At 41.0% G+C, this 16,784-nt stretch overlaps 1 protein-coding gene across 4 annotated transcripts in view; it reads right to left on the bottom strand.

Annotated features, from left to right (window-relative positions):
• Positions 1 to 16,784, bottom strand: part of SORCS1 (sortilin related VPS10 domain containing receptor 1) — a 304,454-nt gene that overhangs the window by 63,991 nt on the left and 223,679 nt on the right. For all 4 annotated transcript variants that reach the window (XM_056352733.1, XM_056352734.1, XM_056352735.1 and 1 more), the window contains exons 7-10: positions 15,452 to 15,570; positions 12,450 to 12,539; positions 7,135 to 7,314; positions 2,653 to 2,799 (exon numbers count right to left, since the gene is read on the bottom strand). In XM_056352733.1, the coding sequence (XP_056208708.1) occupies positions 2,653 to 2,799; positions 7,135 to 7,314; positions 12,450 to 12,539; positions 15,452 to 15,570 (536 nt within the window). The remainder of the gene's footprint in view (positions 1 to 2,652; positions 2,800 to 7,134; positions 7,315 to 12,449; positions 12,540 to 15,451; positions 15,571 to 16,784) is intronic.

The following is a 16,784-nucleotide window of genomic DNA, read 5'->3' as shown; positions in this document are numbered from 1 at the left end:
TCTCTTTTGCAGGATTGTCACTTCACTTTGTATATTTTCTGTACCATTACTCCCTTTCTTTTGCAGGCAAACTGATTACTCCTGTAAAAGACCTAACAAGTATGTTTGGTTCAGATTTCACCTATGTGCTTTCTTGCAAATTTGCAAGGTGACCACCTGAGACCCTGTATGCTCAGCTGACGATCCCTGCTCTACTACCACTCCACTAGCTTGTGACAACCTATGCAGGAAGGAGTCCTCAGGCAGGCTCAGACAGTGAAAGAGGCCTCTTGCCTGTTTTAGCTGATGTTAAGGGAAAAGGAAAACCAAACATGGCTGTAGATTCCTCTGGCCTTCTCACAGGGAAGGGCTGGCTAAGTTCCTTCCCTTCTCCTAGAAGTGCAAAGACTGAGATACATGGTTCAAGTCACTGAGGATCTGTCCCTTGCCACCCTGAAATCATGGACCCATTTCTCCAGATGCCCACAGATCTGAGATGCTTAACCCAGCCAGAGTCACAGAGCATTTAAGAAGTACTTGCTTTCCAGTGCAAACAGGATAACAAGCCTACATTAAGGCTGCACAGGTGGAAGCATTCTCAGAGCAAGTACATGGCTGCATAGAAAGCAAAATAAAAATCAACCAGTGTTTAAACAGTTGTTTGTGCATAGTGGAGCTACAAGGATGTAAACACAATCCACAGAAGACCAAGAGCTTCTTTGGGTGAGGTCTGACTATATCCCTACAAGTGCCTACACTTCTGCCCCTGCTCATGACCCCTTGCCTGACTTGTTCAAGTTTACCATCTTCAAGGGAATTTCAGCTTGTCCAGGAATATCTGATCTAATTTTAACTGAAATGAATTGTGTTCTCAGGTGCCCATGACTATAGTAGCAGTTACAGTACGGATGGGAAGGCTTAAAGCAGCCATAATCCCTTCTCTCCCTAAAAACCATCCAGTCCTGGTTTATACACAGTCATACAACGACTTCCACTGGACTGTGGATAACTCCAGTAGCAGCATACACTTGTATACAAAATACACAGTTCCTGCAAACATCTTTTCCATAAGGTCTCCACAGAGCAGTACCTCTGATTCATTTATAGCACAACAGCAAGTCAGATCTCTCTTGATCAGTGCACAGCAATGCCAAGAAAGACCTTTTCTCAGAACTCAAACTTCAAATTTATGCAAAAAGAATAAAGTTTACTTCGAGTGTTTACTTGCCTGCATGTTTTTTATTTCTTCTGCCTTGTTCACTCCCTAAAATATTACACTATCATATAATAAAAATCTTGGGTTTCTGATAAAATTGGTCATAAGGTTTTTACTAAATATGTTCACTTAATTTAAAATTAGATTACAATCCATTTGAAACACAAAGGCTTCTACACATGGTCCCTTCCAAAAAGTTAAACTGTTTTATGTCTGCAAAGTTTTCTGAATGTCATCTTTTAGGTTTTCATCTCATAAAAAGATTTAATTTTAAAATACACTTAGTTACAATTTTTAAAAAGAAGAAAATAAATACAAACAAATGCTCTAAAGTAACTCTTCTGTTTCACCCCCAGTTCTCCCTATTTATTTTTTTCCAAACTGGACAGAAAATGAAAGGCTTGCATTTTGGCTCAACCAAAAAAAACCCCAAACCATTTATTTGAACAGCTTCAGATACCAACTTATTTATTCTTTGCTTTTGCAGTAATGCATGGGGTTAAGAGATTAGTGCAGCATTCAGCTACTTAGCACAAAATACAACAATGATTCAGATTCTAACAAACTTAAAGCCTCAAAATGAAAAATGACAATTATTATTTTTTTTTTTATGATGGAAAATAACATGCAGGTACAGGACAGCAGAAGGAAGAGCAGATTAAATAGTGCCCCTGATTCTGCCTGGAACCATGTTAGAATTTGTATGATATAAAAGTTATTGAGAATGCCAAAGGGTGGGGTTCTAAGTATTATCCCACTACTGCGTATAGATTATATCAGCTGAAAAATACATTGAGACCAGTCTAAGCTTTCTTATTTGACAGAGATCTCCAATTCTATTCACACTGCTTATATTTCACTTTTGCTGTTGGAAACGGTTTGCATATAATGTTGATTAAAGACTTGTCTGCCTGTGGATCTATATCAATAAGTATAGAGACAGATACAATATACACCCAGCACATAGATATACATATATTTGGATGAATGTGTCGATTCTGGCTTCTGAGCTTAAAAACATAAATATTAATACTGCCAACAGAGTGGCCTGAAAGAAACCAGAGCCCTCCTTTCCTTTGGGCCTGTCTCGTTATGAGGTCCCTGAAAGTTCTGAGCTACAAAAGCTCACTCCTCCCATCTAGTGTCCAGAGAATCAACTGCGCAGAAACAGCATCCAGCCTCACCTGCCTTTTGAGGGGAGACCATCAGCTCTGCAGGAGGAAGCTGATCTACGATGATTCCTTTTGTTCCAGAAATGAAATTCAGTTAAACTACAATGCCAGCTCTTGCAATACCACTCAGCAGCCCAAGTCTTGTGTACTGCGCTTTTAATATGCAGTATTCCTTCCATGAGATGCACTGCACGGAGAGAGGTGCCCTCTCCTTCTTGTGTTACCTGGTAGAAAAAGATTGTTCTGGGACATTACCACCCCCCAAGTTCCCCCCCAGGTACTTACTAGGAGGCAGTGAATGGGGTTTCCTTTCAGATCAGTGTCCGGAGCCTGCAACAAACTCCAGTCTCTTCCTTTATTGTAGGTGATGAAAGTTTTCACTTGGTTGTCAATCTTCTTGTTAGCCAAGAACATTCCCTTTATCCCTGCTACCTAGGAAAAATTGACATGGCTGAAAAATAGATCAAGCCAATGCAGGTTCTCTGCATGTGTCTCTCTTGCCCTGTCAAACCCAACAGAGATCTGGCGCCCGTGTCAGTACTGTAGATTTCAGGGCAAGAATTGCCAAGGAGCATCACAGGAAGGCAAACTGAGGAGCTGGGGACAAGATAAGACCGTCACGGTTGGAAAGGAAAAGAAAGCTTATATTTCAGAATCAGCATGTGAACATAGTAAGATGTCAATAGCATTATCTGTAAAGTGACAATCTCTCAACTGTGTAGGCATCCTTGCCCCGAAAGACAAAATATGTATAGAGCAATCATTTGGCTCTTGCACTGCAGCAGCAGGAAACAGCAGCAATTTTGGCCTTGAACACCTATAAACTTGGTGTTCAGTGCTTCTATTCTCATACAGACTGCTTAAGACACTTCATCTAAGGATCCCAATGTGTTTCATAATTATCAGTGTTTCAACATGATAACTTGGGGCACAGAGGTATTTTTATTACAGTTTTGTATTTTGAGGAAGCCAAAGCACTGGTGACTCAAGCAAGGCAACCCAGAAAGCTAGTTACAGAGCTAGCAATGATATTCTCATCCTTTTATTTTTCCTGGTGTTTTATCCAACAGCTTTACTCCATAGACCTGCAGGAGGATTTTGTAAAGATGTGATGCTAACAGACTCACATTGGAACCAAGCCCAAAAGTGTCTTAGTGGGGAGATAAAGAGTCAACCTCAGACCACAATTCACACTGCAGAATGTTCCCATCTTCTCAGCACACTGAAAATCAATAGCCCAATAGCTGCTGCAGCTTGCGAATGAATTTGTTAAGCTGCCATTCTGCAATCTGAGTGCTGCAATAAAAAGGGAAGCGAAATCAGGAGAAGGAGGAGGAAAGTGAAAAACTTTCTGATTTCCAGCAAGTCTGTTCAGTCATCCACCCCATCTCTTCTTATGATGTAGAACTAGTGCACAGAATCATTCAACAAGACTTTTTACTCATAAAGATTATTACTTAAATGGCATCATGAGGACAATGGTTACACAGCAGATTCAGAGGCTGTTCCAGCTCAGCTGATTTAATTATGTGGCTGGATTTTTGTGCTATAGCTCCCATTGAGTAGGACTGTATTGCACTTTTGGTCACATGCTGTGGTACTGCTAGTGGACAGTGCATTGGTACAGAACATTGGTGTACTTCAAATTGTCTTTAAATTAAGTAGTTAACTAATCTATTGTTGATATAAACATAAAAAGATAATATTTTCAATTTATTAGCTGGATTGTTTGGTCCTAACCAACTAAGTATTCAGGATTTCTTTGTTGTAGCAGAAAAGCACCCTGAAAAGACAAGGGTACTTTGTCTCCCAGTGATACTGCATGAATAGACAGGGCTGGAAAAATAGCATAGTTTTGCCTTTACTACCAGAGGCCAGAGCCTATAGCTCCATTTGTACTTTTCTTTGTTGTTGTCCTGAAATAGTTGTATTATATAGTCCCTGTGAAATAGTGGCTATAAATGATTAAAGAGCATTTTATATATCAGGTGATAAATGTGGTCTGAAATCCTGTGATTTTTTCTTTTTATGATTCCAGTCATGGGCTGGGACTCAGAATCCTTTCCTGAGAAAGCAGTGTAAGTTATACTGTCAGTCTTGGACAGCTTTATCTTAAGAAAAGATCACACACACTATACATGTTTGTGTGCTCTCAGTAGGAAGAGATACACCTATTGCATAAACACAACCATGACATGCACAATGATCTCTGTTCATCCCTGCTGTTCATAGAATCGTGAAAAAGAAAGACTCATTAAAGTAAGTGCATGACCAACAGTGGTCACAGAGAAAAGCCCTCCATTAGCTCCCACGTGAACATTGTAGACAATCCTCACTACCCTGAATGTGTCGTGTGCAGATAGAAATGCTGTCTACAGTTTTAGAAAGATCCATACCAGAGACTCGAACACACAACTCAAAACACATTCTTCACTCCCATCACCAGCTTCATACATCAAACATACTTCCCATCCAACAACCATCCTGCTAAAAAAAAGTAAGTCCCAGAGTAACAGGCATATATACCATAGCTATAGACACATGTCCTCAAGTCTGTTATCTCTTCAGGCATGGATTCCCACAGGCAGGATTGTCTTGTTGCAGACCAGTCCAACTACAGAGCCAAGCAGAGCCATACCATATCAGTGGAGAGGTGCAGGAATTAGAAAGGACACTCAGACCCAATGGCCAGTGATTTTTGCTGTTCCCTTGCTCTAGGAGATGGTCAGGCTGTCTGGGACAGCCCTTTTATGACTGAAGACCCACTGAATGCTGAGTCCAGTGTGCTACTGATGAAGTGGCACTGGAAGGTGGTAGAGAGAAGGGCTATTCTTTTACCCTGCTCTATCCAACATGCAGAAGGGGGAATAGCATCCCTCTAGGAGGGGCCTCATCTTCTACAAGTTCCAGCAGCAGAAGAGCCCACACACTGGAGTAGCAAGGTCTCAGTGAAAGTCTCCTGGTGACTTACAGAAGAGAAGGGAAAACGTGATGAGGCACCATGAAAGAATTTCTGTTTTCTCTTTATGCCCAACACAATTCCTGATTGAGAAGCATTGAGCAGTTTTACCCTTGATGTAGAATCAGTTTAGGAATCTACAGACACAAACACATTGACTACAATGCAACTAGAAGAACTTGTAACACCTAACAGACATGCACACAGACACACGCACATTAAACAGGGCTTCCTCTGGCATCTTCTCAAATAATCTTGCTTTTCCAAATATATCACTGTCACCACAGGACTCAATTTGCAATCTCTTCACTTCATTTTAATTTATCTATGGATTTTTTTTCTTCTCTTGTCTTCATTTACCCCTAGAGCATTCATCATTTGCAACAACCCTACTCAGAGAATCATGCTGGCTGGCTTTCTGTTCCCTTCCAGCTAGAACATCAAATTGAAAGGAAGGTTTGTGCCAGGTTCAGTGTCAGCCAATATTCTTTCTATCTAGATAATCAGCAGATATGACGCTACAAGTCTGATTCCATCAATTTCAATCCAGGTTACTGTATGGTGTCAGCCTAATAAAACAAAACAAAGGCTTTTCTTTCCCCCTGGGATGTAGGACACCTTTACATAATGCAGTAAAACTGCTTCTCGAGCTGACAGTAATAAGAGGCAACAGTTTTTCCATGGGCTGCCAGCGCTGCAGAGAGATTAATAGTAAAAGTCTCCAAATGACTGAAATGCCAGTGCCCATCCTCCTACAGTTCATCTGCATCTACATACAACACTTGCACTCTCTGGACAATTCAAGGTGGTATCCAAGTAAAGGGCAGCTGAAGGCAAACTATACAGCAGAGCTAATATTCAGGCAGCGATGGGGAGATATGGGAAGCATCTTATTTGCACAGAAACTCAGATCTAGTTCATGGTCTTTATTCTAAATGGTCAGAAAACCCCCTGGAGGAGGCCTGAAAAGAGAAGCTGACCCTCAAACCAGCAGCTGAGAACTGAATTTCTACTTAGCTGAGTGCTGTCTCCAGAACTAAAACAGGCAGCAGAATAAAAGATGTGTGAGGGCACATTAAAAGCCCTATTCTTAGGATCAGTTCTTATAGAACACAATGTAAATTGGACGGTTTACAGGGGAGCTTAGGCAGAATGCACTTGTCAGAAAAAGGCTCAGAGGTAAAAGGGACATCAACATGAGGTAGGAGAGTTTCCATGCTCATGGGATAGCCCTAGAGGGCGTTTCTAAAATCACTTTGTTTCCCAGAATAGTCCAAGTTGAGGAGGGTGACAGAGCTGAAAACTGCTGTCTCCCCTTACCTCTAAAACAAGAGATTAGAGGCTGTCAGAAATGCAACACAAATTGGAGAACGATGCTATTCAAAGTATTGGGAGCTTTCAGAGCCATAGGCTGGACCAATGTGGGTCAACAGGATTTTGGCTGAGAAGGCTAGAGTTCCTCTTAGGGACTGAATGTACTCTTCCATGACCTCTTCCGATACCTATCTGTCTATGCATGAAAGAGGCCTGAGCGCTTCCTCACCTGAGAACCTACACGAGGGTACAGCAGTGAATCTGTTCATAATATTAGGCTGGGCCTGAATTCAACACCTGTGTAAAACCTGGCCTTGAAACTCAGCTGGCTCCATTGAGGCCCTTAAGCAAAAGGAGGACAAAGCTATGTGTTCAGTCACTTTTTGGCTCTGTTGTTCACATGCGTATTACGGGACTGATGCGCAACAAGGAAAGGGTACTGGCATCATATGAGCTCCTGAGATAGGAATAAAGTGTTTGGAGTTATGACATACCTCATAGAGGTCAATCATCACATTCCCCTCCAGCCCTTGACTACTCTTGACATTTTCCAAGGCCAGGGTGAAGTACACCCCTCGGGTGTCGGAGATATACAGATTGTATGTGTCGTTCTGGTTCCACTCTTGAACAGCTGCAAACACCTGATTCTCATCTGTGCTGATAACATGCATGTCCTGGGGAAAGAAAAGAGATGAAGGTTACTAGAGGGAGCTCTGCTCTGTCATTTTCAAGGGCACCAAAGTAATTGTGGGGATACAAGAGATATATTTAGGCTGGAGTTTAATTGGAAACTGTAGACAACTGTAGACACTCTTGTAAGCGGGTAATTCCATCCAGGAATATTTTACACCAGCTTTCTTCTGCGAATTTTCAAAGCAGTAATTAACTGATGAGGTGTTAATTGAACATTTACATTGGCAGTACAGTGTTACACAGCAGCACTTCCCCCCTCCACCAACACTTTCATTTTAATGAGTACTTTGTTTGGGGGAGGAGGGTGGTGGTTATGTGTTAGCTTTTTTTGGCACCTGAGTGATTCCACTTGTAATTGTGGAATCACAGATATTAAAAATGTGGTGGTGGTGTGGTGTGGTTTTGTTTTTGGTTTTTTTTTAAGAAGAAAAAAGCAGCATGTGAAACATCTGTTTCTTGCCTAGCATTCAGAAACCAAGTATGCTTGGGGACTGATACAGGGAGGATCTAACGGCTTAATGTCTGCAGTCAGTGCTGCTGCTGCAGTTTATTATTTCCAATGACAGTGTCAACTAGAAGCCAAGGCCCTGGACTACTGTGCTAAACACTCCCGCCACCCCAAAATATAACAGAAAGACAACCCTAATCCTTACAAGAGGTAAAGAGCAGAATTGTAGTTAGATCACTAGTGTTATAAGGGAGGTTCTGGTTTACTTTGTTCTGTGTATTACAACAGGCAGGAAGCAATGAAAAAATAGCATAATTAAAAAAAAAAAAACAACAACAAAAAAAACCCCAACAAAAAACCACAAACAACAACCAGAAACTATTAAACCTGATTCCCTCTTTCAATGCCTGGAGAAATTATTACCCTGTGGAAAAAGCCACCAAGAGAGAAACTGTTATAATGAAAATCCCAGGTTCTATGTGCCCAGCCCAGGCACCCTGAGTTCTTTGGTGCCATAAAAATCTGTGGAGGTAGGAAAAGAAATGCAGATTTCTTAGCACCAGGTGATTCCCAGAAGATTCAGCTGTTCTGTCTGTTCTGGGCAGATATCCCAAAGTTATTCTGCTCCCATGAATCTCAGCCAGGGCTTTCTATATGCAAAACTGGGAACTTCATAAGAAAATATACTCTTTGGAAGCTGATGTTACTTCTTTCTTCTGTTACTAATAGCGTTTGACAATTCACTTTGTCGTGGTTTTGTAGGGTGAATTAATACCTCCAGATGGAGCCTTGTAAAGTAAAGATGAAAAATAATATACTGAGGAAATCTGATCTATAAATTTGAAAGCGGATTCACCACCAAGTTAAGATTCAGAACAGTTGTTTGTTTGTCCAGATTCAGATGTGAGTATGGAGTGGATGAATATTCATTTGATTTACTTGCTGCTTTGAGCTGGTGAAAAACTAATCCCAGAAGATGGGCTGGTTTTGGGGAGGAAGAGATTGGCTTAAGTCCTGAGGTAACAGGAAAGGCAACATAAGGCCCGCTGCCTTCTATTAATTGTGGTTGTGAATAGATATCTTCTCTCAGCTCCAGCTGTGCTAGTAGAAGTTACTGCTGCAGCTGTTTTTCAGACTCCGTATTTCAGACTGTCAGCCTAGTCAGTCTGCTGGTAGACCTACATGAGCAGGTGTTCCCAATGTGCTTCAGGCAACATTGGCTAGCATAGCTCTAATCTCAAGTTTAAACTTTTGCAAACACGCATACACACAGGGGCAGACCACTCTATTCAAACCTAGGGAGAGATTACAGAGTAAAACATGCTTTGTCTGGTGGATGTACAGTTTCATTAACTTTACATTTTAATCAATAGTTTTGCAATAACTAGGGGAGAGGTAAAAAGATATTTTGACCAACACAAAGGAAAACTAAAGGCAATTTCATAAATGCTTAAGAAGCAAACAAGTTAATCTATTCACTAGATGCTTCCTGAATTTGATCAGACCGTGCCATAAGATGCAAGTCTAAAGAAGATCCCAGTAAGGGCTGGAGAAGCAGAGGCTGAGACAGAATTGTCATAATATATATAGTGCAGAGAGTCAAAAAAGACAGTGTTTCAAATGTTTGCCTTTGGGGGTCAATTAACTTTTCCTCTTAATATGGTCTTGTCCAATAGATGCAGTAACATGGCAAAGCTTTGATAGAAATGGATTAGTATATGTACATCAAAGAGGTCTTTCACCCACATCAGGATTTTTTTGGTTTTCACACCGGGGAAATTAAAATTAGTCATTGTATCATATTTGCTTCAATGTGGTTTTTTTCAGGGTGGGATTTGTTTTTTTGGGGGGGAGGAATAATACAAAAAGACAGGCTTCATCTTGATACAGAGCAAGAGCTTCACTGCATCTTCCACTACAACATTCATTCTACCTCTCTACAGAAAGGGAAAAGGACAGGAAAGAGAAGCAAGGCACCCTTCTCAAACTCTTGTCATCTTCAGGGGCTCCCCATGCATCTGCCTACTGAGAGCCTGAGATTTCCTCTCTCTGCTCCAGCACACAGTGGAAGTACATTAATATGCTGTTCTATTATCTGTCCCTCTTGGCTTTCCAAAGACAAAAGTAAGAGCATGATGCTGTGCGTGGGTTTGATCAGGTATCTACTCAAATGACTAAAGGCCAAGGCTTTCTGAATTACTAAACATGCTTCAATTGCCCTTTTTGCACTTGGTCAGGGAACTTTTCTTACTAGCAAGTTAAACAGCAGGCAGTGTAATGCCTGTTTTATGCTGTCAATTACTGGGACTTTTTAAGGTCTGTATTTAAGGATTTTTTTTGTGTGGTTATTGCTTCTTCTGTCAGGATGTACATCCTGAGGTTGAAAGAAAGTGTTGAATTTAAAGCAGAGGTACAACATGCACCCATGCCATCAGTATTCAGCCCAGCACCAGTTAAGGACAGGTCTTTCGAAAAGATAAATCACTTGTCTTGCTTCAGTATTCACAGATGTCTGCTCAGTACATTGGTTTAAAATGGAGTGAATGTACCCTGTGTGCACCTTTAAGGTGATTATCATGAGTGAAATTAGAGTCTGTGACAGAGCCCACCTTGTGGTGTTGTGATACAGAATAGGCAGTGCCAACCCACAGATCACCATCACTGCAGAAATTAACAGGTTTCAATAAAGACTGTTTACAGGTTTAACACAACCTGTATGGACATATGCAGGCATCTTATATGGGAGAGAGTTTCAAGTTAATTTAGGCTTTTAATCAAACTGGCTACCAGGCTATCAATGCCAACAAGAAGACTATTTCAGTTTTGATTTGCTAGAGGCCATTCCTGCCTGAGCAGCTGTATCGCTTGCCAAAGCTGCCTGCAGTCACACCCCTCCAGTTCAGGAAGAGCGACATGCAAAGACATTGATATTTCCATTGATAGTTCCAGAAGTCGCTTAGTACTGTTTACCATGTTTGGCCCCTCTTTCTTAGCTGAAGGAGATAAAAGAGAATTTAGGCTTAAAAGAAGCTGTTTGTTTCAATTCCTTGAATAGTATAACTTTTTGTGCATTTTTAATAAAAGCAGCTATCTTGCTTTGATAGCAGCCTCCAAGACAGCCACAGCTCCACTGTAGCTCCTTCCAAGCCAAATGTAGCTCTTCAGTCTTTAAAAATATTCCAAGATTGTGACAAAGCATCTTATCTCCTTAAATATCTGCCTTTTTATTTCGGTCAAATAACATGAATGTATTGCTCCAATTCCTGTTCTCCGAGAACACAGTGCAATTTAATAGTAGTACATTTTCCCTGGCTCTCCAGAGATCTCTTTGAAAAAGTGGACAGCTGGAAAAATATGTGGGCTAAAGGAGACAACCAGTGCAAAGCAAGCCGTCTCTCTACAGATAATCTGAATCAGCTGTAAATGACAAATTTGATTGGGGTGTTACAATAACCATGCTAAAAACACAACTCTTTTCCTAAGGGCTACTTCAAATTAACACCTGTTTAAATTTTATCTGAACTGACAGAGTAATTCCTTCCTGCTAGGAAAGGAAGTTTCCAACCAACCTATCTTTAAACATGACTGAAGATTTCGGGGCAGACCACAGATCCCCTGTGTCAGAGCCAAGAAGATATCATGGCTTCTGGTAGGGTCCTTGAATGTCCTGTAAGCTGGGTTTTCAGGTGATCTAAACAGGAGCAAAGGGTACAACAGCACAGTAGGTCAGGTATGTCATTGAAGGCCTGGGTTTGAGCTGCAGTCTGGTTATATGAAGGTCACCCAGTCAGTCCACTACAAACAGGTCAATTGGATTGAGGAACCAAAGACAGGCAGTTGTAATATTAGCCGAATTATCCCTCTGAATATTTCCACCTACAAAATCTGTCGCGCTTTCAACTTCTAGGAACTGGCTGACCTTGCACTTTCTTTTTCTCCTTTTGACATTCCTTGCTTAATTTCTGGGAATTAATTTGTCTCCAGATGTTAGACCTCACATAGAAACCACAAGATCATTTGCTACCTTTGAGCTTAAATTTCATTTAAACTAGACTATATCAAGAATGAAAAGACCTCAAAAAAAAAAAAAAAGTAAAAATCCTCTCTTTGTTAAGAAGCTGTTAGGAGCCCAGCTGCAAAATGGCGATTTCCTCAAAATGGAGCTAACATTTTATACAGGTCTTTTAAAAAATTCAGCTCTAGAAGGCAGCAATAGCCTTTCAAGCTCCACTGCTAATTCACCATTGTTCTTAATTAGGGAAGATATGGAGCAGACACACAAAGACATCTCTTTGCTTGGTTCCCATTAAAATCTGCTAATGAGGCAAAGCACAAAAAGCAACCCACATAGGACAGGGACAGGAGAAGGGAATTTTAAGACCAAAAAAAGAGAAAAGATAGTCTACTCCAAAACTTAATTAACTAACCATAAAGAAATGGTAATTGACATGGGCTGTGGTATCAGTCTACATTTCATGCTGATGTCCTTGACTAGCCAAAGTGCTGAGCTTGTTTTCAGCCCTTTCTTGCTTGCAGATGTTCTGGTAAATGAGTTTTCACGCATTGTATGTCATCTTCCAGTTACTGTTACTTGTATTGGATTCAGGAATTTCTGTGCAATCAGAGTATCTGTAAGTTTATATGGGCATTCCAGCAACAGCAACCTACCTTGGGCAAGGAGTACTTTGGCAGCTTCATCTGTGTGAATGCATTCCTCCTATAAGAAACGTAGTAATGTGGTCTTCCTCCTGATGTCAACTACGAGAGAAGCAGGAAAGTTACCATCGGGATTTTGTAAAATATTTTTTTTATTATCAGGGAAAAACATCAAGCAAATGCTGTCAAGAGAAATACCATGGTGTTGGTGGCAATGGCTTAAAACTGCAGCTGTAGTAACAGCTGATGAATAAACATTGATCTAACTGACAGTGGCTGAAAAAGAAAGCAAGAGCAATCTCATTTTCTGCAAAGAGGGACAAAGGCCAGAATTTCAGGTGAAAGTCTGGAGGAAGGAAGTCCTGGCTTCACTTGGGCCATTATGCCATCTGCTGATACCACAGCTCTTCTCTGCCTTACCACAAAACACTCCTCTTTGCTGTCTGCAGAGCTGCTGTGTAGGCTGTTGGTTAGATCAGCAGACTGGCAGACATGGTGCTTGATTTCTTTTTCTGCCTCCAGTTTGGTTCCTATGTGGTCCTGTACAAGCCATCATATGTATTTGTTACGAGATCAGCTAAGCATTGACAGATATTGAAGGCAGGAAAAGCTCAGCTGATTTGGCATTTCTGTGAATCTGGCCATTTATTTCTGTGCCCAAATACTGATGGCAAGACTTGAAAATTCTGTGTTACAGCAATGTGAGGTTTAATTTCCTACCACCTATTAAGGGGGAAAAATGGACAGAAAAAAAAAAGCTGTCAATGTTATCTGGCTTCCAGTGCTGCTGAACGTATAATCAATGTTTGTAAAGTACTTTTAAATCCTTGGATGAAAGATACTGAAGAATAAATATTCCAAGGGATTCTCCATGCAGAACTTTGCTTTAATTGCCTGATATCTGGGCTTATCAAGACTTTTCTTCAGTACTAAGTGTTTTAAAATGCACTGCAGTAGCTTCAAATGCAAGATACACAGAGGATAGATTCATACCAGATTAAGTAAAATCAGAACTGTATCTTTTTCTAAAGCTCTGCAACAAATTTTTTAAAGGAATTGGGCAAAATTAGGAGAAGGAAAGCCAAAAGCATGGTTTATGAGAAAGTGTGAGTTTGTAAATAAAACACGATGTAGTGGGAGAAATAATCCTGCATTCCCTATATCCTTGTGCTTTTGAGCCTACAAATCCTCATTCCAAATGCCTTAGTTGCAGAAAGCTAGACAGAGACTGAGGAAGGTAGGGAAGGCTAGGGGAGGGTGCTCAGGGTGTTCATCTATTCTTTCAAGCCTTCACAGTCTGGTATAGGGCCCTTCATCCTCTGAAGAACAGTGCCCGGGATAAGGCAGGCACGGTCCAGCATCTGCAACGGCATGTTATTTAGTTGTTTGTTGCCAGCCAGATACGTATGTAACCACTTCAAGAATCCCATTTTGAATTAACAGCCAACAGTGAATTCACTCACTACCTTGAACAAAGCAAAGGTTGTTTCCAGGGATTATAATTTTATTATTTCATACCTGTAAGCATCAATTATTAATGATTGGCAAGTAATAGCTCTTTGACTTTTTATATTTATTTCTGTTTAAGAATCCTACAAAGTTTAAGGATTAAAATGGGAGCTTCCAAAATCCAAATATTATATGATACCTTCTCAAACTGTATTATGAACATGAATATAAAGTTGTGGAAAGTCCCATCGGGCGTTAAGGGGAACATTTTAACAGGCTGCCTCTCCTCACATGCTCCTCCTTACAGTGCAACTAGCATACAGGTGGAACAAAGCCAAAATCTGACAGCACTGGGAGCACTATACAACAGTTTATAGACAGAAAGAGAAACATATCAAAATAGAGGGGCTATCCAGAAAGGTTGTCAACCTCCCCAGCATTAACTTCAGATAAGGTAAAGGGGTTGGCCTTTCTAAAGTGTGTAATAGCATCAGGTCAGAACATAGAAGACTAGCAGTCTTGAAGACTACAAAACCAAGGCATCAGTGATGAAGTAATGAATCAATTCACATATGAAGAAAAATTTCCCAGCTCCTGTGTCACTCGAGCCACAAATACAGTCATTGTGAAACGAGAGACCATGGCTGAACAGTGAAGCATGCCCCTGTTTTCCTTACCACATAAACATTTATTCCATTTATGCCTCAGACACACTAGGCACAAAAGCTGTTCTGGAACGTATGTCCCAGATTTATTTGTGGATGATTTAGACTGGTGCTTATGACTGAGTTCATTAACTGAAGGTAATTAGCAATCAACTCAATTTAAAATATCTGTCCTTTCTCTTCCCTCCACCCCCAAGCATGGCAGAATATAAACTGTCTGGAAAACCAGTTTACTCCTAATGATTTGCAGTTCATCTCCATGTTCCCTGCTATTCTGTTGTTATTTTTGTTCTCTTCAGCTGTAATTAAATGGACACTGGCAGCAGCTTAGTGAAACCCACTCACAGTAGTTCAGATCTATTCACCAGCTCTCACCTGGAACACAGCTTGGCTGAGTACATCTCATCTTCAGCCTTTTCACCATAAACACAACTGAGGCATAACAATAAAGCCTGATTACTACTTCTTCGGTTCTTTCTCTGACTCCCTCCTTCCTTTTCTATTTCCCTCTTATGCTCAAAAAAGCTGTCGTCTACTCCCTTTTAATAGCAGATGATTGACAGATCACTTCAAACTGGGGGGTTAAAGCAGCAACCTAGAGTGCCGATGAGATTGCAGGGAGTGGCACAGAGCACTCCACTTACATATGGTGGAGGTTCCAGCCAGGAACTCCGTTACCCTTCAGCGACAAAATACTAGAGGTAAAAGGAACATTATTAGCATTGTAATGAACAGCCACAATCCACTCAGTGTCTTTATTATTTGGATGCAGTATTATCCGATTAGTTGAGAGCTAACACACATGCACACACATGCAAAGAACTGGAAGATAAAATAGTATAACATAGAATAATAGAATATAAAATAATAGAATAAATAAGAGAAGAGGGTGTTCTGCACCTGAACAAAGACATAATCATCCTGGACAATCAAGGAGTTATGGTCAATATAGCCTGGAAAGGGTTTGCTGCGAGTGGCTTCACTGCAGTTCTGCATCTTGCAGGTGATGTATTGGGCATCTGCAAGGAAAAGAACAAAACCATGATACTTGAGATCCTGAGCTCAGATTCTTCCTACTGTCATGAACCTGTTTGCTGAGGTAACATTTCTGCTTCCCAGCCTCATGTGACATGAAATGATACGATCCATTCAGTGCAACAAAACACTTCTTTCCCTTTCACCCCTTGTAAATCCACTCTTGAACACTTTCTTCCTTTAAGTTCCTTCCTTCTTCACCTGCCTCAGCCTCCCATTATTTCTTTTATTCCACCATACATCAGACCTATACATTGCTCCTTCATACCAAGAGAGAGCCCAGTGTAACTGATCTGGTTACTCCACACCACTCTTGCAATTCTATGCTGGAAGTAGACCAGAGGCAGCATTTGAAGGTGGCACAATGTATTGCTTGTGGCTCAGGTCTGACAGAAACCTAGTCAAGGATATATGATTCAGCAGTGTTACCTGCCCTTCTGTGTTTACTTGGATGCCACCCAGGCTTAGGCTCAAAGCAAGGAGCTGAGTGAGGGAACAAGAGACCTGTGAAGGACCCTTTACAGAGGCAATAAACAGCTCAAGTCCTCTGACCTTCAGAGTAACTATGGGTTCTGAAGAGTTGTGTCTGTGCTGCAGGACACATACTCTGTGCTGAGCCTCTACAGTTTCCCCATCATCCCCATGGTGTGGGATTTGCTGCAGAGCATGACAGCTTGTCGATGGTCACATGCTAAATTAATTTAGAACATGGCCAAGGTTGATACCATACAGATGTATGAGCATACCTTCAGACAATACTTGGCCCATAGCGTTACCACTGAGAGCCCCTTCCACAGCACATCTCTGTTTCCTACAGTAGTTACACTCTGCAGAATAATTCAGAGCACCTTGCAAAGTAATTCAGACCACCTCCTGTTCAGGGATTTTACCTACTTCTCTGTTGACAGTGTAGGTAGATGCACTCTGGCAGACTTGGGCAATCATTCTACACTCTCTTGAAACCAGAGGTCTTAGCAGTTTCAGTCAGTCATATGTTTCAAATGGCCTAAATGCAGTCCTAAAGCCATCTCATCCACTGTCACAGCATGGCTTGTCCTCCTCTACTATTCTGAAGCACTGCAGGGTACTCATCTCATAATCCATCACCTGAAGAAAAACAATTTCAATTCCTTTATGGTGGTAAATTTACCCTAAAATACAGAACCAGATTCTCACTATTCAGTTTGGGCTCTTTCAA

Source organism: Falco biarmicus, chromosome 9 (genome assembly GCF_023638135.1).
Source record: "Falco biarmicus isolate bFalBia1 chromosome 9, bFalBia1.pri, whole genome shotgun sequence".
In the NCBI taxonomy this organism is placed as follows: domain Eukaryota; kingdom Metazoa; phylum Chordata; class Aves; order Falconiformes; family Falconidae; genus Falco; species Falco biarmicus.
Note: the sequence above shows the minus strand (reverse complement) of the source record. Positions and strands in the feature narration are given on the sequence as shown.